Source organism: Microtus pennsylvanicus, chromosome 3, assembly GCF_037038515.1.
Source record: "Microtus pennsylvanicus isolate mMicPen1 chromosome 3, mMicPen1.hap1, whole genome shotgun sequence".
NCBI lineage: Eukaryota > Metazoa > Chordata > Mammalia > Rodentia > Cricetidae > Microtus > Microtus pennsylvanicus.
Window position 1 is genome coordinate 23,243,583 of NC_134581.1, and position 24,187 is coordinate 23,267,769.

The 24,187-nt window shown below is 45.9% G+C and overlaps 1 protein-coding gene across 2 annotated transcripts in view; it reads left to right on the forward strand.

Annotated features, from left to right (window-relative positions):
• Positions 1–21,488, forward strand: part of Il20rb (interleukin 20 receptor subunit beta) — a 36,122-nt gene extending 14,634 nt beyond the window's left edge. For both annotated transcript variants that reach the window (XM_075967717.1, XM_075967718.1), the window contains 4 exons: positions 3,366–3,490; positions 5,352–5,502; positions 9,221–9,363; positions 20,913–21,488. In XM_075967717.1, coding sequence (XP_075823832.1) covers positions 3,366–3,490; positions 5,352–5,502; positions 9,221–9,363; positions 20,913–21,035 — 542 coding nt within the window. In that variant the 3' untranslated portion in view covers positions 21,036–21,488. The remainder of the gene's footprint in view (positions 1–3,365; positions 3,491–5,351; positions 5,503–9,220; positions 9,364–20,912) is intronic.
• Positions 21,489–24,187: the final 2,699 nt, after the last annotated feature.

Below are 24,187 nucleotides of genomic sequence, written 5' to 3' on the forward strand. Positions count from 1 at the left end.
CAAGGTAGGTAGGATAAAGAGAATCCAGAACAGGGTCCCAGACAGCTCAAGGTTTCAGATGTAGGCAGAAGGCTATGAGGAAGTGGCTGGGTAGGCAGAAGGAGCAGAAAACCCCTGATAGGCTTAAGGAGGTCCCTGGGTGGTGTTTGAGAAAGTGACTGTGGTTGCAGCTGCCACACATAGAGGACCGGGTGGTGGTGAAAAGGGACAGCACCTTGTCTAAGGTGGGAATCGGGGGAGGGGATGCTCAGAGTTTGGTGCTGGGGAAGGGCAGGACCCTCAGTGGCCCATTTTCTTCATGTGACGGAAGATCCGCTTGAAGTGCGGGTTCAGGAACATTAGGTCAGTATCCAGTAATAGTCAAGTTATTGAGGACAGAGGATGCTGAGAGAAAGTCAGGAGGGTTTAGGTGGCAAGGGATCCCAAACTGGCCCTGAGGAATTATGAAGGTTAGTTTAAATCCAACTTGGAGCTTGAGAGCTGTATGCATGCAACATTTGCCTTATTGATAGTTGAGGGGATCATGTGAAATGAATCACGTCGATGCTCAACACAGTCCATCTCATCACAGCTCTCAACTTTTGTTAGGGTTAGCAGTGTTGCCCTGGGGATGCTGGAGCTGAGAGTCAGGGAGCAGAGGAGGAGACCAGGACTGTTGGAATGGGATACCGGGGAGGCTTTTGTTGCCCTCTCTGCTGGGCATCTTTCCCAGGCACCAGCGAGACATGGGGAGTCGTGGCTGAAGCGGCAGGACCCCGGTGCAGGCACCTAGGGGTTTACGAGCACTGGAGGACCCTGCAGCTTTTCCTCTGCCCACAGAGTTCAGGTAGCACCCAGCACTACTTCCTCTGGCACCTGGGAGCCTGGGGATCCGGCCAAGAACTCCACTGGGGTCTGGCAGCTCTCACTGGAAGGAAGGTCAGGTCAGATAGAGATCAGGGAACGCCAACAGTTACTTGGGAGGGGCCGGACAGTGAAACTTGTGCTTAAGAGGCCAGCATAAACAGGAAAAGGCCTTGCTGTAGGGGAAGCTGAGAGGGGAGTTTCAGGTGCTGAAGAGGGTAGGGTCTCTCTCAAGAATCCTGTGGTCTTCATGTGTGGTGGAGTTAGTGATCTAGCTGCGGTAGCTCTAGACCCCCCTCCTCTTGGTTTTTCAAGACAGGGTTTCTCTGTGAAGCAATGGCTGTCCTGGAACTCACTCTGTAGACCAGACTGGACTTGAACTCACAGAGATCCACCTGCCTCTGCCTTCCGAGTGCTGGGATTAAAGGTGTGCGCCACCACCACCTGGTTGGCGCTGCCATTCCACCTGCCTTTTCCATAGTGTGTGTGGGGGACGCTGATTTCTCTGACACTTGAAAAAATTGTGCCTTAGTGTTCTCCCACCGAGCTCTCTTATTCTTAAACTTAATGAAGGCAGATATTCTTAACCTCAATTTCATGTTATAATCACATGGAGCTTAAAGGCCACCCGTCTGGGGCCACTCTAGGGGTGTCTGATTTGAATGATGTGTGAGCGCCCATCTGTTTGGAAATTCAGATTCTACCCAGGTTATTGTCACGTACAGCTAGAGCTGCGACTCTCTACTGCAGCGGACAGACACCTCACACAGCACAGGCTGGAAATGGAGACTGACGTGGGTTTTAATTCTGGCTGTTAGCTATGTGACTCCAGGTGACTTCCTTAACATCTCTGTTCCATGGGGCTAAGATTTACTTTCTGAAGTTTCTTGGTGGGTCAGGTGAGAGAAGTATAGAGTGTGTAGGGCAGAGGCTTCTGCCCCAGTGCTGGGAAAGAAAAGAAATAAAAAAATAAAATTCTCTAAACTGAAATTGAGGTCATTTTGTCTATCAAAAAGACTGGGCATTCAGAGGCCCAGATTCCAATAACATGTGACCTAAGATTGGAGGAGGCGGGTCTTCTCTGTGTGTCTTCGAGAGGCAGTGATGTTGTGTCTGGGCTGGCTCTGTTTGCACAGGTGGCCTGACTTTTGTCCCTTCGAGGGGCAGCTCACCAAACCCAGGGATATTTTCTCCAGTGAGGATGGCAATGGAAAAATACTTTGCCCTCTGAATGTTCCCTCTAGGAACTTTCTTTCTTCTCCACATCCCCTTCTACTTCCCAAAACAATACCAACCATCACACTGGCCCTTCCGGTCCTTGAGTTTCTATACTGATATTGAGGGAGGCAGCCTGTGTGGACCCTTCTGTTCTTGGCTTGGTGGAAAAGTGTCCCCAGGAGCTGCTGGCCTCTCTGGGAACCTGCACAGTGAAGATGGTGCTTGTAATTTCTAGAACGGATTGTCTTCTGACTTGCTGACAGTTTCCATGTGAGATGAAGAATCCTGGGTCAAGAATAGAAGGGCCAAGCCCCGCAAGTTGCTAATTTGCTGATGTCTGCAAGGCACCAGATACCAGTGTGTGCCGGTGCTCTGTGTAACAACAGGGATGCGAGGGTTGGCCCTCTCAGGAATGTCCATTCCCAAGGAGGAGAGACCAAGCCAGCTGTGCCCAGCAGAGTTTAGAGTCAGGCAGGTGTTCAGCAAGCGTTAAGGACCAGCATCTGATCACAGGATGAACTGAGGTGAAGAACAGCAAAATAGGGCGATGGGGAGAGGAGACAGAGCATGCACCTTCAAAGGGACAGCGATGTTTTCATGAGTCCTTCATCCCTTCTCTTGAGCCTGTGCTCCTGGAGAAGGGATAGATTTCTTTGGAATAAAGAATGAATTGTAGTAAGTCTTTAGGTTTACTTTCCACTCAATCATTATTCAAAAAGCATTTTTATGAGGGCCACCAAGATGGCTCAGCAAGCAAAGGCGCTTGCTGCCAAGCGGGATGACTTGAGTTTGATTCCCAGGACCTACCTGGTAGAAGGAGAGAAACGGCCTCTATGCTTTATAGGCAAGTGCATGCATGTGTGCGTGTGCACATGCACACAATCTTTGAAAACATATTTTAATAAAAATAGAATTTAAGGGCTGGAGAGATGGCTCAGTGGTTAAGAGCATTGCCTGCTCTTCCAAAGGTCCTGAGTTCAATTCCCGGCAACCACATGGTGGCTCACAACCATCTGAAACAAAGTCTGCTGCCCTCTTCTGGCCTGCAAATACACACAGACAGAATATTGTATACATAATAAATAAATAAATATAAAAAAAATAGAATTTAAGAAGATTTTATGAGCACCCATGGAGTGCAGGAAACCCCTTATGGGCACGACTCCACACCCTAGAACCCTTTAGCAAGTCCTCTCTCTCCGTTGGCCGTAGGGCTGCTGTATTTCCTCTGATGACTTGGTCATTTTACCCCAAGAAAATCAGTTCAGTCCGAAGCTGGCTTTGATTCTTTCTCTCGTTAACAGCAGTCCTCACCCCACCCAGTATGGTGGTCACTGAATACGGCTTGCATCTGGTTATTAAGCTGGAAGACCTGGGGCCCCTGTTTGAGTTCCTTGTGTTCTACTGGAGGAAGGAGCCTGATGCCACGGTGAGGCTTCCCACTGACCTTGGCCTTTGAGCCGGGCCTCATAGGAGCAGAACTTTCTGGGGCTGAGGGAGTCAAGCCCAGTTTTGTAGTGCGTGTGAGCTAAGTGGTGGGAGAAGGAAGGGATGAGAGAACTATCCGTCGACCCCTTCCTCAAAGATGTAACCTTTCTCATCCTCCACCTTGGCCAGGACACCGGGCCCTCTTCAGGCCAGGTCCACTGAAGTCTGGAGGACGACTCTCCTTTCCCTAAGGCCCCACCTCATTGGACTCCCTAATGCCTTTTCGATGCCTTAGTTTTTTCTCCTTCGTCAGCTAGTCTCAGACATTCAGGGGCAGCAGGCCAGGATGTTCTAGCTCAGGGTGTTCCGGATGATTTCAAAAGCACAGAAGGTGGGCACAAAACCTCTCGAGGGTGTGTGTCTTGGCAGAGTGCAGAAGGAGGGCTGTGGGCCAGGAGCTGGCTTATGAATAAGCCTATCTAATTATGATCGGGCGGTTCGTGCAGAAAGCCTGGAAGGGATCTGCCCTTCCCCATGGGAAGGTTGCTGTGGTCTGGGGTGAGTGGGAGGCTGGCCCTCATAGAAGGACGGTCAAATAAACAGCAGCAGCAGCAGCAGCAGCAGCAGCAGCAGCAGCAGCAGCAGCAGCAGCAGCAGCAGCAGCAGCAGCAGCAGCAGCAGCAGCAGGGTGGAGCTCCAGCAGTCACTGTGGACACCATTCCCTGTGTAGCCCTGTTGAAGCTGATGACAAGGTCTGGCGACCCACTCCAGTGGACCCAGGAAAAGCTGGCTTTCTCAGGAGGATCAGTATGGGCAACAGAGACTCTCACCAAATCTCTGAGCAAAGCAGAAGTATAATCTTAACTACTCAGGGACCCTGACCTATGGAAGCCTTGCTGGTCTTTCATTGAAGGTTTTAGTGGAGCTTCTTCCCTTCACTTCCAGGTCCTAGACATGCATATGACTGTGTCCCCCTGAGCCCTCCAGGCACCTCAGACTGATCCCCCCTCACCCAGTCTTCTCCCTTTGTCCTCCTATCCAGCTTGAGGTACTGTTTCCCAAGACCAAATCTCATTGCTTGTGCTCATCAGTCTGAGCTGTGTGGGTTTCAGGCAGGCAGCCAGCTGAGCTCTGTGGGTACCCTTCTCAGGCTGGGGTGCCCAGTGTCACATAGTTTACCCTCCGCTGAGTGGGACAGCTATTCTTGGAACATGGTGTGGGCAGGTGGGCCAGGATGTGGGCCAGTTTGCCCTGCTGGGTCAGGGTATACTGGTAGGACACCACATTGCCAGCCAGGCAGATGGAACAGGGTGGGAGAAAGGCTGGGGCTGGCAGGAGGAAGCAGGCATCAACTTCATAGTCTTGGGGGGGGGCAGAGCCTATTCCCCACCCTCGTATCTGGGAGGCTCATTGCTGAGTGAGTAGCCTGAGTCATCTGGGCTGGGTCCTACAAGCTTCTACAGGCTCCTCTGCAGGCCTGGGGCTTAGAGTGGGAATTGAAGGGTGGACAGACAGGTGGATGGGCTCTGCTCAAATGCTATTCAGCTGGAGAAGCTATTTCTGAACACCTGTTTACCCTTGTGCCTCCGCCACTCTCCGTGCCTTGCCCTGCTTCCTCTTCATAGCCCCAATCATTACATGGAATGTGTGTATGTGGTATTTCTCTCCTGCGCACAAGCTCCCATGCTGTGTGCCTATGTCAGTAGTACATACAGGCTTAATACATATGAATGAGTGGATGGATGAGGGAATGTTCTCCGTGGTCTGGAAAAGGGCTATCTGCACGTTTTCCCCACCCAGCTCTCCCTGCAGTTTTAGCTATGCTGCCCTTAAGCAGTGATTGTGTTTTGATTTTCTTAAAGGAGCATTTTAAGGTGGTGAAGAGTGGGGACAGTCCACTGCACCTAGGAACCATGGAACCAGGGGCCACGTACTGTGTGAAGGCGCAGGCATGGGTGGATGCCATTGGGAGGCACAGCGCCTTCAGCCAGACTCAGTGTGTGACGATGCAAGGTAAGGGTAACTTGCCTGTCCCTGGGTCTCTGCACTTGGCAGCCCTACCAATGGTTCCAGGTTTTCCCTGGGTTTACATATTTGCTTCCAGGGTTGGTGGGTTCTGAGGTAAACTCTAGTTCTCCCCAGGGGTAGGGGCCCACCCTGGCGGCTGGGTGGGATTTCTTGAGCAGCTGCCCACAGCACATTCTCCCAAAGTCTCCTCCTCCCAGCACCTTACTGGACTAGCTTAGCCGTTGGCAGAGTTGGCTGTGGGAGAGTTAGAACTTGGAAGGAGGTACCACACTGTAGAGCAATACCACAGCTTCCTTTGTCTGGAAGGGATCTTACAGTCTATAGAATCTTCTTTGACTAAAATTATTCATCTGAATTAAAGCAGTTAAAAATGTGTGTGTTGCCTGTGTACATGTGTGTAGGGATACATGTGCATACATATGCACATGTGGTGTCAAGGACAAAGACTGATATTAAGCATCTTCCTCTATTTCTGTTATTTTGTGAGACAGCCTCTCTAATCGAACCCAGAGTTTGCTGATTGGCTAGACTGCTGGCCAGCGAGCCACAGTGACTCCCAAGCACCAGGGTTTGGGTCTACACCATCACCCCTGGCTTTTATGTGGGTGCCATGGATCCAAACTCAGGTCCTCATGCTTGCATACCAGGCGCTTTACTGACCGGGACAGCTCCCTAGACCTTATTTATTTATTTATTTTTTATTGGTCTACAGTAATGAAAAACTCTTTGAAAAGAAGCACAACCCTTATATCCTATGACCCCACTATGCAAAAACCACTAGTTACACTTTTCAGCATAACTTCTTAGATTTAAAAAAATATTATTTTGAATACATTAGTCCATTCATATGGTCCAGAAAGCATAATATACATGTAAATTATCTTCCCTATGTCTCTTCTCCATTTTCCCTTCAGTATGAGTTTCCTATATATTCTTCTGGAGGCTTTTAAAACTCATATACATGGAAATGAGGACACGTATATATAAGTATGTACATATATATATCATCTTTTAAGCAAAAGTGATATCATATGCACTGTTCTGAATCTCGTTTCTATGTATCGTGTAGATGTTTCCAAATGAAAAACAAATTCCATCATTACTTCTTCATTACAAAATCCTATTCCATTGTGAGGGTGTGTGTGTGTGTTGGCTAATTCAACTGATTTATGATTAATAGAAGTTAGATCCTCCCCACACCCAAATACTTTGCTGTTGCAATCAATGCATTCATTTTCTTGTGCATAGATCACTTTTGCTGATATACCAGCAAACATATATATATATATATACATATATACACACAGACATATATGTGTATACACACACATATATACATTTGAATGATATATATGTTTGAATGATAAACTCCTGGAAGTAAAGTACCGTGGTCAAAAGACACACACTTAACTCTGACCCTGCTGTAAAATTGTCCTCCAAAGATCCGCGACCCTTCAGTTGGCATCCAGGTGAAGACCTGCACTAGCCCTCCATGATATACATATACCTGGTTGGTTGGTTGTTTTTTTTTTTAATAACATTTTCCATGCACACTTTCTGAGAAACATTTCTTGGTACTTAAAAAAAAAATTATGTGTCAAGCTTAGGAAAATCCAAATAATAGTTCAGAACTATAAAAAGTAGGAGTTAAATATCTTATCCTTCCCCATACTGCTCAAGAGAGCTGCTGTTAGTTTGGATGTAGAATGTCCCCCAAGGGCTCATGTGTTTGCACAGCTGGTCCCTAGCTGGTGGCACTATTTGGGAGGATGGAGAGCCTTTGGGGTCAAGCTGGAGAAAGTGAGTCTCAGGGAGGTGGACCTCGAGGTTTAAATCCCAACCCCACTTCCTGTCCTGTTTCCTGAGCCATGGGAATATAAACATGCCACTTCCTGTTCCTGTGGCCACAACTGACAACTGTCCCCACAACCACAGCTCCTCTGCCAGGACGGAAGGCAACCTCGAGCGGGAGTGAAAATAAACTTTTCCTCTGGTTGCTTCTCGTCAGGTGTTTGAGTCACAGACATGCTTCTGCAGGCAAACCCTTCATTTATTCTCCCACATTGTCTGTAGCTTCCAATGCTTCCTCCACTCGGGGACCCAGGTGTTCCCACACTCTTTACCTGGCTCAGATGCACTGTGTGGAATGTTGCAGTCAGCTCCCAGTGTGGGTGTGGATCTGCCTTTCTTTTTCTCCCTGCTTCGAGACAGGGTCTTACTATGTAGTTCTGGCTGTCCTGAAACTCCCTCTGTAGACCAGGCTGGCCTTGAACTCAGAGATCCACCTACTTCTGCACCCCAAGTACTGAGATTAAAGGCATGTGCCACTATGCTCAGCTTGTCTTAGTTTTTAAAGACACAACTTAAGCCAGCATATCCTTAATGATGGCAATACTATGGACTTCCCAAACTTGTTCCATGATTAGTCAAGCTGCTATATGTCTGTCTATTCTCCTACCAGCTGAATTGCTAACCTACCATGCCAATGTTCCATAGTATCTTAGATCAGTCCCTTTCATTTGGCATTTAAAGCACTGCTATCTGCTCTCGAAGATGCTGTTCTTCTATTAAATAAGTATTTGCAGAGCGCTGACTACATGCCAAGTCCTGGCCTGTCCACTGGGGCAGAGAAGGGAGTCCCTGCCGTCCAGTTGTGGAGACAAACAGCAATCTGATGAGCTCACGAGGTGCTTTCCAGTGTGTGTGGGGGTTTGCTGTGCAGAGAGTCACAGCACGAGTGGTGGGGGACCATTGGGCCTTGGAGTGATTTTTCTGGACCGGACACCACAGGAGTGGACCAGAAGGTTATTGGCATTGTTCATCTCTTGATGGCTACTGCCAAAATATTTTCCCAAAGTGAAACAGTAGACATGCCCCACCCCACAGGCCACAGCCACGTGGGCCAAGTCACTGCTAACATTGCGAGCAAACGGTCCAGGCAGGAAGTGATAAATGTTTGCAAGCGGTTAGATAGAACAGAGAGGTGGGAAACTAGCTCGTCCCATCCTCGGCATCTCCAGATGCTCAGACCTGGGGCTTCTTGCTGTATTTGTTAGCAAACTCAACATGGGCTTTGGAGCTATCCCTACCTATTTGTCCTGGGGTCGGCCATTAACCCATCTTGAGCATAAATAATATCCTCTTCAATGACAAAGATGCTCACTGTGAGGAGCAGGGGCCCAGACCTTAGCAGCATGCTGGGAGACGGAAGTGAACCTAGCGCATGTAACAGGGGCTCCATCTGTGAGTTTAATGGGACTGTTTGGGGACTTAGTATTTTCTTCCACCATCGGAGTCTATGCCAAGAGCAAATTGTGAAACACTTTGTTTTTGGTTTCCGCCCAGCCCTGTTCTGCGCTGTTCTGCTCCAACACCTCCCCCTCATCCTGTCTGGGGCCTGGCAGCCTGCCTTCCTCTGGCAATAGTGCCAGGTACATGCTACCATGGGCAATGCCTTAGGTTCCTCCCTCCCCTTCCCAAGATCGAGATGGAAATCTTCCCCACAGCTTTCTAAAAACCATATTTATTGTGATTCCAGGAGAATGGTGGTAACTGCAGCCCTTTGGAGGACACACCGAGTCTCAGGGTGCGGGCACCCCCTGTCTTGACCTGAGTGCCGCTCTGAGAAGCCCTCAGAGGTGTGGGCCTGGTGGTTTTTCCCTTCCCTGCGGCTCCTAAGTCTTCTCCTTTGCTTTGTACCCAGGAGAGTCCCTCCCGCTGGCCCTGGCGCTGGTCGCATTTGTTGGCTTCATGTTGGTCCTCATGGCTGTACTGTTCTCCATCTGGAAGATGGGCCAGCTGCTCCGCTACTCTTGCTGCCCGTCCGTGGTCCTCCCCGACACCTTGGTAAGAGCGTTATCTTACGTTTCAGTGTGACGTTGACCAGGTGCCTCGTGGGCTTTCGTTGGGCTTGGACACATTTTTCCGTGGTCTATGAAGACAGGCAGAGAGAGGAGGAAAGTACTAATGGGGCTTTATGTATCTTAGTCTCTGCTGCTGTAACAGAACACCACAAACTGGGTAAGTCCTAGAGAATAGGGTTCACTGGCTTCCGGAGAATGGGGGTGGTGTTGGTGGAGTGAGGTTGAAGGGCCTTATGGGTGAAGGTCTTCTTGCTCTTACAACATGGCTAAAGGTGTCACCTAAGGGACAGAACAAGTTATCAAACACGCGGCCTTCAGGCTTATAGCCCACGTTCATGGAGCTGAGGCCTTTCCAGCCTCATCATGTCCCGCAGTTTCTGACCCAACATGTGGTTTGGGGGATACACTCAGGTCACAGAAACCCCTGATCAGAAGGTCTGGGTGAGTCCTCCCTTTTCCAGGCTCTGGCAGGCCATTCTGCTTTCCCACAGGACCTGACATTACCAAGAGGGTGGCTGTGTTACTCAGCCGGGGATGCTTAGTGATAAGCTATGCGGTCTTGTCTTCCCCAGCGCCTTCTGAGCTCTCTCAGGTTCCCCAGTTGTAACAGCAGCTACAGCCAGTAGCAGGTTCTGACTCAACACAGTCTGTATGCCAAGAGTCTCACGCCTCTCAGGTTTAAGACCATGCGGCATAGAAGGTGCTTTGCCTTGGGTGGGCGTGGAATAGGCAAGGGCAACGGTGAGGACCTTCATAGAGACTGCTCAAGGAGCTGTTCTTCCGGTGTCCCCCAAGCCCAGGATGCTTATCTTACTCCTGAAAACAATGGACCAGGGCTTGGAACCTCTCTGTGGGTGTAGGCCCTGTGTGTCTGTGCCCTGGAGGGGGACGAGCAAAGGCAGGCCTCAGCAGCTCACACATGCCTCACCTGTGGCTCTTCAGAGCACCCCACTCCACCCCTGTCACCCTAAGGTTGTCACAGTTCCCTTCTGGTGGGGAGTTAGCAGGCCGCTGCTCTAGAACAATCAGAACCAGATCTGTCTATGGTCAGCACACTGCCGGGATTCCTTAGCAGTCGGCCATCACAATGAAGCCACTCCTATGACATCTATGAGGTTTGCTTTTGCCTCTGTACAAGTAGAGGAAGTCTCCCTTGGACCCAGTATTCAGGATGCCCTGCCACCCTTCTCTCCTAAGGCCAGCTCTCCTGTCTCTGATACGTCCATGTGGTCATAGCAGTGTTAGCCGACCCTAGCACAGAGCTCGGTGCCTGGGCTGTGGTGAGGGCGCTGCTGTGGGAACTCAGTCCACTGGGGTTGCTCTGACTTCTGTATAGTAGTTCTACAAGCTGATCGAGAGAAGGGTGTAAAGACCCTAACCATGGCTGTAGCTGCATCTGTTTCTTCCTTTACGCCAACTTTTCATGCTTTTTTTTTCTTTTTAGAAAGGTTTCTCGGTATAGCCATAGCTGTCCTGAAACTCACAATGTAGACCAGGCTGGCCTTGAACTCACAGAGATGCACCTGCTTCTGCCTCCTGAGTGCTGGGATTAAAAGTATACACCACCACATCCAGCAATTTTTCATGCATTTTGAAGTACTGTTTTTGTTTGTTTGTTTGTGTTTTTTTGTTTTGTTTAGTTTGGGTTTTTTTTTTCTTCCAAGAAAGGGTTTCTTTGTGTATGACTATCCTGGAACTTGCTTTGCAGACCAGGCTCCACCTGCCTCTGCCTCTATCTCTCTGGTGCTGGGGTTAAAGGTATGCGCCATTACGGCCCAGCTCTGAAGTACTACTTTAAGGCCTTACACTTTATTTATTTATTTATTAGTTTTTTGAGACAGGGTTTCTTGTAGCTTTGGAGCCTGTTCTGGAACTAACTCTTGTAGACCAGGCCAGAACTCACAGAGATCCACCTGCCTCTGCCTCCCGAGTACTGGGATTAAAGGTGTGTGCCACCACCGCCTGGCAGCCAAACACATTTGTGATTGCTGGATCTTCCTAAGTAAGCCTTTTAGCATCACTATGTGTTTCTTTTTATCTCTGGTAATATTTAGCTCTTTTTTTTCTCATTGCTTATATGGTATACTTTCTCTCTTCCTTCCTTCCTTCCTTCCTTCCTTCCTTCCTTCCTTCCTTCCTTCCTTCCTTCCTTCCTTCCTTCCTTCCTTCCTTCCGAAACAGTGTTTCTCTGTGTGGCCCTGACTGTCCTGAAACTCACTCTGTAGACTAGGATGGCCTCGAACTCAGAGATCCACCTGCCTCTGCCTCTGACTGCTTTTATGTGGCACTCAAGGATTGAACCCAGGGCATTCTAGGCAAGCACTTTACCAACTCAGCCCCAAGTATATACATTTAGAATTCTTTTTTACTTACTCTTTTGGTTATTCTTCACATAGATTTATTCATTGTTGTTACAGGAATTATCATATACATGACTGTCACAGTTTTTAAAGTATGAGTGTTTGTATATCCGTGAGCATACCATGTGCATGCAGTGTCTACAGAGGCCAGGAGAGGGCATCAGATTCCCTGGAACAGGGTGACAGGCAACTCTTACTGAAGGCGTAAGTCACAAACAATGCCACACCAGTTTGGAATTATGATTAATAGGGTGGTATTTATTTAAAGGGGAAAAAACTTACAGATCACTGTCAGCCCTCTGCGTAACCAGGAAGGAAGTCAAGTCACCGGCGGAGCAGGAAGTGAAGAGAGAGAGGAGAGGGAAGTGGCCGCTTTTTTAAAGGGAGAGAGACCACGCCCCAAGGGGCTGGTATCTCAGCGGCGATAGGCTGGAGGAGTGGGAGGACCTCCCGTAACACCTCCCCCTTTTGTTTAAATAAGAGAGTTCTAAACCTACTATGAAATTATATACAATAAGTACAAATATCCTATTCTAACTAGCTTAGGTCTTGTATAATAAATAACTTGGCCAAGTCATGAGAGAAAAGTAACTACATCTATATAGTCTTCAACCCCATCGAAGATCTGAGAAGGGAAATAATGTTACCTGGTTAATTAGGAAGTTCAGTAAAACAACTTCCAAAACATGCAACAAATCACAGAGACAACTAGCTACCTAGGCAATCACCCAAAGTCACATTAGCAGTGTTGAAGCAACCAACTTTGGCTAAGGCCTAACATAACTGACACACCATTTTCAAAGGCAAGCAACTTTTCAAAACTATCTTACCCTGTCTTGGCAGGATAAGACAGCCCTGTTTTATCCATTGATGCATGCTCTGTATCTTTGTCAGTGGTTGAGGTATGGGCATTTCTTTGCCCCAAGGCCAGTTCTGCCAAAAGGAAAGGCTCCAGGTGGAGTGTCTTTGGTGCTCAACATTCTCTCGGGAATAGAGTGGTGTTGCCAGGAGCAATTGTGTCTCACTACCACAAAACTCTGAGTTAGATTAAAGGCCATTTTCTACAGCTCTTTGAAGAAGTTGAAGACTATCTATCTATACTGAGTATAATCTCTATATATCTAAAGAACCTGATTAGTCTAATTATAAATGACAAACTTAGATGACTATTAGTCTATATAATTCTCAATATCTATCTAACTTAAAGATTAAGACAATAAACAACTGTGAAACAAATGAGGACAATGACCTCCAAATATAAACAATGTACAAATATACATTGCAGTAGGTAAATATATATCAATACACAAACATTATATAAGTATCTTAATCAGAGGTAGAAATGTACACAGCAATATGGTAAATATATACAATACAATATATGTCAATACATAAAAATGTTTTAAACAAGGTAGAAACATGCATGCATACAATAGTCAATATAATTTAACTTTGTATCAATATACAAGAATCTATACCAATATATTTGTCTAAAAACAGTAACTCACAATTACAAATCTATTATCCCATCATCCCTCTTTTTTTTTTTTTTTCAAAATGATCCCTGAGCTTATAAAATTCCTCCCCCAACCCTCAATCGTATACTAATTATAATCAACCCCTAAATGATGTCCCTAAACCCAAGGGCAAACTTTACTGGGAGAGGGGACGTCGTCCTCTAGAATTACTTCCAGCTGTCATGGGGGCGACGTTCTTTCTGGGGGATCCTGTGAAAGTAAAATGATGGTTAAATTTCAAGATCAAGTCTTTTAATATTGCCAATAGTCTCTGAGTATTTTGTGCAGGTCTGGCCAAAATGTTGTATAAGATGTGCACCATTTCAGCTAACCAAGTTGGAACTGTCTTGTGCAGCTGGTACCCAAAGCAGGTCTTGTTGTAGCGCTATCAGTATCATGACGTCATATCAACCAGGTGGAGTTGTTGTTATGGGGCCCCATCTTCTTCCTGGAAACTTCAAATGTCACTTCAGGAAAAACTCATTGTTCATTATGAAAAACTTAAGCATTAATCATATAGACATATATATATATATATTCAATGAAAGACATGATAGATATATTCAATGAAAAGTATGATAGATATGAAGAAAAGCAAAGATGTTTTCTAAACTCATATTTCTTTCTGTCCCACATCATGGCTCTTGACATGAGACAGAAACTCCAGAAACTCTGGGTTTTTCTCTTACTAACAGGCTTGGAATTGGAGAGGGACTGAGCCAGAGTCCAACTTCAAAACCAGCTTTATAAATTTAGAAATATGGTTTAATATTACTTACACAACCCATTCAGTTTTCTTGATATTTCCTATCGGGCAGGTATTTTTCCATCTGTCAGTATCCAAACATCCAGGGTCCCTTGAATTTCTCAAAGATGAGTGTTTTCCTGTGGAGATAAGAACAGAACCCTGCCCCCATTCTATATGTTTTTCTTACCACCTGTATGAATATAATCATTGTGGATGAGTTGTCATTTCTCCTTTCCAAGAGGTTTCTCTTCTTCAAATCGAAACTTTATTAATTTTGATGGTATCCACAATTTTTCTTCTCCTGTGGAAACAAGAGCAAAACCCCTTCCCCAACGTAGCACATCTCCTGGCTTCCACTGAGAGGTCAGCACATCTTTGAAATAAATCGGTTGATTTAGTTCAGCAGACTTTTCCATTATCCAATGTCTCTCTGCTGCTGTCGTTCCTTTCTCATTAGCGTTAAGAAAATTCAAGGTTAATAAAGCATTATGTAATCTATTTCTGGGGGTATTTTCGGTCCCTTTCTGTTTGTTCAGCATATCCTTTATAGTACGATTTGATCTTTCTATTACTGCCTGACCTGTAGGATTATTTGGTATACCTGTAATGTGTTTTATATTATAATAATCAAAAAAGCGTTTCATTTTCTTAGATACATATGCTGGACCATTATCTGTCTTTATTTGCGCAGGTATACCCATGATGGCCATAACTTCCAATAAATGTGTGATTACTGAATCAGCCTTTTCTGAGCTCAGGGCAGTAGCCCATTGAAAACCTGAATACGTGTCTATGGTGTGGTGTACATATTTTAATTTACCAAATTCTATAAAGTGGAACACATCCATCTGCCAGATTTCATTTCTCTTAGTGCCCTTTGGGTTACTCCCTGCAGGCAACGGTGTTTGATTATAGAAAGAACAAGTAGGACATCTCTTTATAATGTCCTTAGCTTGTTGCCAAGTAATGGAAAATTCTTTCTTTAGGCCTTTACTATTGACATGATGCTTCTTATGAAATTCTGAGGCCTGCAACACACTTCCAATCAATAATTGATCAATCTCAGCGTTGCCTTGGGCTAGAGGACCAGGCAGACCTGTATGGGACCGGATGTGTGTTATGTACATCGGACAAAGCCTGTTCCTGATTATGTCTTGTACCTGGATAAACAATGAAGTCAACTCTGTGTCATCTGGTATAAATTCAGCGGTTTCAATATGCAAGATAACTCTTTCTGCATATTGTGAATCTGTAACTATATTAAGAGGTTCTTTAAAATCCCTTAGCACCATAAGAATGGCATATAACTCTGCCTTCTGGACAGAATTATAAGGGCTTTGTTCCACCTTACTCAATTCATCTGACTTGTAACCTGCTTTCCCTGATTTATTTGCATCAGTATAGAACGTACGGGCTCCAGTTATTGGAGCATCACGTACAATTCTAGGAAGAATCCAAGAAGTTCTTTTTATGAGGTTAAGTCTACCACTTTTGGGATAGTTGCTATTAATTTCTCCCAAAAAATTAGCACAAGCTCTTTGCCACGGTTCATTGTCTTCCCATAACTTTTTTATTTCTTCAGTAGTAAAAGGCACTATAATTTCTGCTGGGTCTATACCTGCTAGTTGACGAAGTCTCAGCTTACCTTTTATAATTAATTCAGAGACTTTTTCCACATAAGTTTTTAATTTTTTACTTGGTTTATTAGGTATAAATATCCACTCTAAAATAATATCTTCCCTCTGCATTAGAATCCCTGTAGGAGAAATTCTGGAAGGCAATATGACTAGGATGCAGCTAAGATTTGGGTTCACCCTATCCACATGTGCCTCCTGTAATTTTTCCTCAATCATTGTCAGTTCCTTTTCTGCTTCAGCTGTCAGTTCTCTTGGACTATTCAAATCTTTATCACCATCTAAGGTTTTGTTTAAATGAACTATTAGATCAGGTGTTATCCCAACAGCTGGTCGTAGACTGGAAATGTCTCCTAACAATCTTTGGAAGTCATTAAGAGTCTTTAACCGGTCTCTCCTAATTTGTGCCTTTTGCGTTTTAATTTTCTCTAACCCTATTCTGTAACCTAGGTAATTAATAGAATTTCCTCTTTGAATCTTTTCAGGGGCAATTTGTAATCCCCACCTAGGCAAGACTTTCTTTACTTCTTCAAACATCCTTTCTAAAGTATCTTTATTTGAATCAGATAACAAGATGTCATCCATGTAATGATAAATAATGGACTTGGGGAATTGTTTACGAATTATTTCCAATGGCTTACTTACAAAATATTGGCACAGTGTAGGACTATTGAGCATACCCTGTGGGAGGACAGTCCATTGATATCTCCTATTGGGCTGAGAATTATTATAAGTAGGCACTGTGAAGGCAAATTTTTCTCTATCCTTTTCTTGTAACGGTATAGTGAAAAAACAATCTTTCAAATCAATAACTATAAGAGGCCATCCTTTTGGTAACAGAGAAGGCAAAGGAATTCCAGATTGTAGTGAGCCCATAGGTTGAATTACTTTGTTGACAGCTCTTAGATCTGTCACCATTCTCCATTTACCAGATTTCTTTTTTACAACAAACACAGGAGAATTCCAAGGGCTGGTTGATTCTTCAATGTGGTGAGCATCTAGTTGCTCCTGCACCAGCTGTTCCAATGCCTGTAGTTTATCTTCAGCTAGAGGCCACTGTTTGATCCATATTGGCTTCTCAGTTAGCCATTTTAAAGGTAGGGCTGTTGGTACCTCTAAAGGTTTGGTATTTGCTGTATGTTCTTGTACAGCCTGAATGGCTAGTGACCTTTTTCCATAATACCTCATCATATCCTTCCCAGAATTATGAGTTCCTGGAACTACAGGAATGTTAATCTGGGTATTCCATTGCTGTAGCAGGTCACGGCCCCATAAATTTATGGCAATATTGGCTATATATGGCCTTAGTCTTCCTATTTGCCCTTCGGGCCCTATGCATTCAACCCATCTTGTGCTTTGTTTTACACGAGATAGGGTTCCAATTCCCAGGAACTGAACATCTACCTCTTTAAGAGGCCAATTCGGATGCCAAGATTCTGGGGTAATGATACTTACATCCGCACCTGTGTCTAATAAGCCTTCAATAAAAGTGCCATTTATACAGACTCTTAGCTTTGGTCTTTGATCATTAATAGAAGTCTGCCAAAATATACGTTTACTCTGTCCAACTGGGTTTTTTGACTCATCCTCCACATGGATTTCATCATTTAGACCAGTATTACTTTTTACAGCAGAAATTGGAGCTTTTAATTTTCTTGGTGAGGCACGTTCTCCACTGTGACTGGGAATGACTGGGCCACTGTTGGCTTGGGGGCCTGCGAGAGGCCCCTCAAGGAGTTTCCCGACGGTATCGGGTTGCCTTGTTTGTCTGTTGTTGACCTGCATTCATTGGACCAATGTCGGCCTTTACCGCATCTCCTACATATACCTGAAGGCCTAGGTCTCCTATCTTTGTCATTCCCAGAGGAGATAATATTCCTAGAAATTCTGTGCCTGCAATCCCTTTTCAGATGTCCTAATTTACCACAATTAAAACACCTGGCAGTTTGATGTCTCCTCATTGCTGTGGAAATCGCTTCTCCTACCCAAGATTCATCGTTATAGCTAAACGTCTCAACATTCATCGTATGCTGAATCCATTCATCCATAGGTGCTGATCTAGACTTTAAAGGCCCAATTATCTTTTTGCATTCTATGTTTGCATTCTCAAAAGCTAGAGATTCAAGAAGTATTCGTCTAGCTTCTGGGTCTGTTACCCCTATGTCCAGAGCCTTAATTAATCTTTGCAAAAAGTCAATAAAGGGTTCTCTCTGTCCCTGCCTAATTCTGGTATATGATTCAACCCTTTTTGCTGGATCTTGTATCCTATTCCAAGCATTTAAAGCTGCTTGGTGACATAGACACAGTACTTCATCATCATAAAGAGCTTGGACCTGTGGATCAGCATATTCTCCTGCACCAAGAATTTGGTCTTGGGAAACCTCAATACCTTTTGCTCTTCCTTGCTGTTCCATATGTTTGGATTCTTCTCTGAAATAAATTCCAAACATCAAGGAAGGTCCATTATCTAAAACTGCAGACACTAACTGATGGAAATCATGGGGGGTAGCTCTAGCATTAGAAGCCCAAGTCCTTATCATTTCCTTTACGTATGCAGAGTGCAAGCCAAAATTAACAATAGCTTGCTTAATTTCTTTTAGATCATTCATTGCTATTGGCGTCCATCTAGCTTCTCTGAGTCCCTTTGAGCCTTTAGAAGTTGACGCTTTGTCAGAATTAAGTATAGGGTATGCTGCTAAAACCTTTGGTAAGCCAGTTCTAATAGCTGGTGTTGGCATTGTATCCTGTCCTTGTGCCTTATTACTCTGTTCACCAGCTCCAATCATTTCTTCAATCATTTCAAGTCTTTTTATTATTGTCTCTTTTGAATCCTTAATCTCCTGACCTGCATGAGTTTCTAGTAAAGATTGTATGGTTCTTAGGAGTGCCATGATCTTCCTAAATGATAAAATATGCAAAAGAATACTAAAACCTAGTAACCAGTAAATTAAGTTATCCCCATAGTCATATAAACCTTGCATGATATAACCCATTGTATTGGTAACCAGAACAGTAAAATTCGCGTTAGAAACGGGAACTGCCATATTACCTATTATCCAGCAGGTGGCGCTGTTGCCAAGTCTCGACGAAAACACGGTCCTGTTTCAGAGTCCGCCTAGTATTTGTTAAAAACTGGAAAATGTAAGTTGCTCAACAAAGTAAATGTAATTAAATCAATTCCAGAGATGGAACCAGAAACCAGAATCCAGGGGTAGAGAAGAGCAACCTGGAAGCCGCTTATGCCTCCACGTGACAGAGTCACCCTGAGGGGTTGCAGCTTTCAGCAACCGCGTGCTCTGGTTCGCGCCACTTAAGAGCTGTGCTTGCAAGGGAGATTTAAAAACCACTCAGAAAAGAGCAAACCAGGCGGGCAGAGACTACGCGGGCCTGTGGAGTTTAAATCCACAGGCAGCGGCTGAGGAAGCAAGGGCTCCCGCCAAGCTGAACAAGCGCCCGCCAAGCCGAACTTGCGGCCGCCAAGCCGAACTTCCGGCCGCCAAGCCGAACTCGCGGCTGCGAGCCGGGAGAGGTTCTAAAACCAAACGTTGGGCGCCAAATGAAGGCGTAAGTCACAAACAATGCCACACCAGTTTGGAATTATGATTAATAGGGTGGTATTTATTTAAAGGGGAAAAAACTTACAGATCACTGTCAGCCCTCTGCGTAACCAGGAAGGAAGTCAAGTCACCGGCGGAGCAGGAAGTGAAGAGAGAGAGGAGAGGGAAGTGGCCGCTTTTTTAAAGGGAGAGAGACCACGCCCCAAGGGGCTGGTATCTCAGCGGCGATAGGCTGGAGGAGTGGGAGGACCTCCCGTAACATCTTACAAAAGAAAGCATTTAACTGGGGGCTAGCTTGCAGTTTTAGAGGGCCAGTCCCTGACCATCATGGTGGGAAGCAGACAGACAGGCATGGCGCTGGAGCAGTAGCTGAGAGCTTTACATCCTGATCTGCAGGCAGCAGGGAGAAAGAAACAGAGAGACAGAGAGATAGAGAGACAGAGAGACTGGGCTGCTTTTGGAACCTCAAAGGTCACTCCCAGCAACACTCTTTCTCCAACAAAGCCACCCTGCTGATCCTTCCTGGATAGTTCATCAATTCAGGACCAAGCATTCAAACATATAAGTCTATGGGAGCCATTCTCATTCAAATCACTACAGAGAAAAGGGGTGGGGGCAGGGAACAAAATAAATATTTCCAGGGACCCTTGGTTCTTAGTAACCTACTTCTTCTAATGAGGCCCTCCCTCTTTTTATGGCCTCCAACTATGTCAAATTGTGACCACATCAAGGGATTATTCCATTGCTCTAATCACTTGCCCAAAGCCTTCCAGTACCAAACCCTTGTGCATGAGCCAACGGGAGATATTTCAGATTCAGGCCATAGCAGGCCACTTAGTAATGGACTGTCTGAAAAGTTGTTCTCTGTCTGTTTAAAATCAGCTATGATCGTGTGCTGGGGGCTCTGGGAAGAGCTAGAGGCGTGTGATACAGGAGCAAGAACAAGCCTGCTCTTGTGATCCTCTGTCTGAACTGGGCACTGGGCTAGGTCTCGTCCTAAAGCCTCACAAAGCGGGTCCTTCTCAGAGCTCTCTGGTGTAGAAGGTTGGACACCACCTCCCCCATCCCCCTGAATTATATTTGAGTTTTTGTGGAATTGATTCTCACAGAAAAGCACTGACCCAGCAGGGCCATGTGGAAATTGCTAGACAAGGGCCAGGAGAGATCTCAGCAGTTGCTGGGAGCCACTGACCTAGGGCTTGGATTGTCCTGGAGGGTTTTGTGGCTTGAAAGTTAACTAGGACTGCAGAGATGGCTCAGCAGTTAAAAGTGCTTGCCGCGTAGGCACCCAGTGTGAGGATCAGAGTTCAGATCCCCAGAACCTATATAAATGCTCAGTGAGGGATCAAGGAGAACTCCCAGTGCCAATCTAGGGCCTGCACATATGAGTGCATGTACCCACATACACATGTGAGAACATGCATGCACATGCACGCACATGGGTGCGCGTACACACATACACACACAGAATTCAATAGTTGGGATTTCAGTTAGGGGTGGTAATGCACGCCTTTAATCCCAGCACTTGGGAGACAGAGGCAGGCAAACTTTGTGAGTTCGAGGCTAGCCTGGTTTACAGAGCAAGTTCCAGGAGAGCCAAGATTGCACAGAGAAAATCTGCCTCGAAAAACAAACAATAAACAAATACTTGGGATATCTGTGCTATTCTTTTTTTGCAATTACTAATGAATGATTTTTGTGAAAATGACTTTTTAGAAAATCACCAGTTCGTCTCAGAAGCTGATCAGCTGCAGACAGGAAGAGGTGGACACCTGCGCTGTGGCCCCGCTGTCCTCGGAGCATCTTTTCAGGGTCTGGTTGCCCCAACACTGCAAATGAGACTGGGTGATTGCCAGGTAGCCAGTTGTCTCTGTCATCTACTGCACGTTTTGGAAGCTGCTTGCCTCTTCTGATTTAGCCAAGCCATTGCTAATACAAGACTTAGACTCCTTAGGATAGAATGATTATTGAATCATTTAGCATATGTTCCTTCCTTAATATTGTTTATACTGGTTGTAATTCTAATTTTTATACTTGATATCTGTTTTTATTGTATATAGTTTTGTATTGGGTTTGGAACTCTTTTATTTAGAAAAAAGGAGGAGGTGATAGGGAACCCCCTCCAGCCAGTGGCCTCTGAGAGGCTGGACCAGTTTGAGGCGTGGCTTTTGGGTACCAAAAAGCTGCGGTCCCACCCTGTTCTGCCTCTTCTTCCTGTGAGCCACTCCCGGATGTTGACCCCATTCCTATTTCCTTGTTGTAATAAGTGAGTTCACTTTTAATAAAGAAAAACCTCAACATACTTTATTTGGCATTAGCTTGGAATTATTTGACTCGCATTCCCCCATTTGACGTGTTCTGCATCACACACGGTGTGAGAGATTGTGAGACTTGAGAGCGTGGTAACTTGGCAACAAATCCTTCGGGGTGGGCTGTCTACAACCAGATGTATTCAGTGTTTGTACTGCCTCTATTGATAGTTCCTTCAAAAGTTATTTTCCTGAGCTATCAGATAAAGCGAGCAAATAGTGTTTATTCTGATAGGAGCCTGGCTTTTGGGATCAGTGGACTGGAGGGCTAATTGTAGACCTCTAAATTTGCATGAGAACAGTGTGTCGTTACAACCAAAGCTTTGATGGTTAGTATGTCAACTTTACACAAGCTAGGGACATCTGAGTGGAGAGAGCCTCAGCTGAGTTAATGCCTTCACAAGACTGGGCTGTAGGAAGGCTGCAGAGCATTTTATTAACTCGTGATTGATGTCGAAGAGCCCAGCTCACTATGGACAGTGTCATCCCTGCGCTGGTCACCCTGGGTTCTATAAAAAAGGCTGGCTGAGCAAGCCATGAGGAGCAAGCCTCCTGGCCTCCATGGCTGCTGTATCAGCAACTGTCTAGGTTCCTGCCCTGACTTCCCTCTGTGATGGACTGGAAGTGTAAGCAAAATAAACCTTTCCCAAGTTCCTTTGGATCATGATGTTTTATAACAGTAATAGAAATCCTAACCAAGACAAAACCAAACAAGGAACTACACGGCTGTGTAAAGTGCACAAACATTTGGAACCACCTGACACGGAAAGTCACAGAATTTGGCACTTGTAGGTAGGCAATTTGGTGTTAAAAAAAACAAAGAGTACTTAGTTTTCCCATCTGAAGTGGCAGGGTAGAATTGACACCCCATCCATGCACACCGGTGTCCACATTTCAGTTCCTAATGTTGTTTATCTTTCAAAAGTCAGGGTTAACGCAGTGGCTCATTTCATGTCTGGCCTGGGACTGAAGGGCACGTGGGAGTTTTAGAACATCCATGCCTTGTTCAGTCAGAAAACAAAGCTCTGGACAATGGGATCAGTTAAAACTTAGCATAAGCAGTCGCAAGAGTCCCTACTGACCAAAGGTGGGGCAGCGTTGAGCACCCAAGCGAGAAAAGGCTGGTGGTATCCATTGGTACTGGCCAATCGATACAATGGTGTCAATTGATACAATCTATCTGAAATCATCATTCTACAATGGCACCCCAAAAGAAGTCTGACAAACTAATTCTCAGGGTGAATTGAGCCCAGTGAAAGGCCCTGGCTGAGGAGACCGGGAGACCTGAGTTTCACCCACCCCTGGGAACCACAGAAAGGTACAAGACAGAATGGATACCACAGAGATGTTCCCTGACAAGCACCAGTGGGATATACAAACACTCTGCACCCGTACACAGGAAGTACAAAAACTGAAAAGCAGCAACAGTGTGTATTCTACCATGAACTTGTTAGGTCTCAGGAAGTGCCCACGTCCAGAAACGGCAGTCTTGGCTCAGCTCAAGGTGGACTTTGGAAAGATTTCTGGTGATTAGGTAAAAGCCAGTATTTCTTCGGAACTTGTGAAATGGGCTCCCCTCAGCCAGGAGTCATTTCCCTTGCCCCTGGCAGAGGGGACATGCGCTCCCTATTGATACGTACTTGTGGTTATACGTCAAAGCCCACGCTGAGCTCCAGGCTCCCTCAGCCCCTACTACATCTCAAGGCCCAGGCCACCCTGGCAGGCCATTCCGTCTCCGTCTCTACCCTGCTAGCTCCTAGCCTGCTGCAGTTCACAGGCCTTCCTTCTCCGTACCCGTTAGCTCTCTCTGTAATGTCCCCACCCACTCGGCAAGTGCTGTTCTCTACTACCCTCTTTTTGCTACTCTGGTTATCCTCTATGCTATCTTCCTGCTTCTCTCGGCTCCCAAGAGATAGATAGCCCTGGCCACGTCTAGTCCTCCCTTGTTCCCTCTGATCTAGACTCTTCCAGGTACCTTTGGATGTTCTCTCTCTCTTGCTGGCAGCGAAAGACCTTCCTCTAATCATGGGAAGCACCTTTTCGGCGTCTTTATTGTGTCCTCACAGTTCTCATTTGAGGGCTTATCGGCTCACTCATTTTTATTAGTGAAAAATACCAGCAAATGTTAGGCAGAAGGCTTATTTCTCCACCACCAGTCCCTGGCTCCAGACACCACCTGCGCCCACCTGCAGGCGGCGAAACAGCCTCTCTGGCTGCCACCTCCTGCCTCCCACTTAACTCTCCTTCGTTTTACGGAGGAATTGCAGATGATATCTGGCCGCCGTGCTACGCCTCCCTATCTCTTTAAAACAGGCTGCTTTCTTGTTTTCCGTGGGCCTGTTTTCTTTTGGGGCCGGTGTGACTTTTCTGCATATCTGTTTCCTTTGAATCTGGTCTGATTTGATCCGGTTGTCCAATTCCTCCGCCCACCGGGAGGGAGCGCCTTCATTGCGTGCACGGGTGTCTGGTGCCACCTTGTGGAGAATTCTGAAATATCCTCCTGTTCTCACTAGAGATGAAGCTCCCAGGGCTTCCAGCTTAGGGAAAGGGAAAAAGTCAGGCTAGTTTTCCAGGAACCGGGAGTCAACTGGAGACAGTCCCCAGGCCTACACCGGAACACAGCTCCATCGTCGCTTGCAGAATTAGGCGGTCACCATGTCCTCGCTCTCTGTCTCTGACACC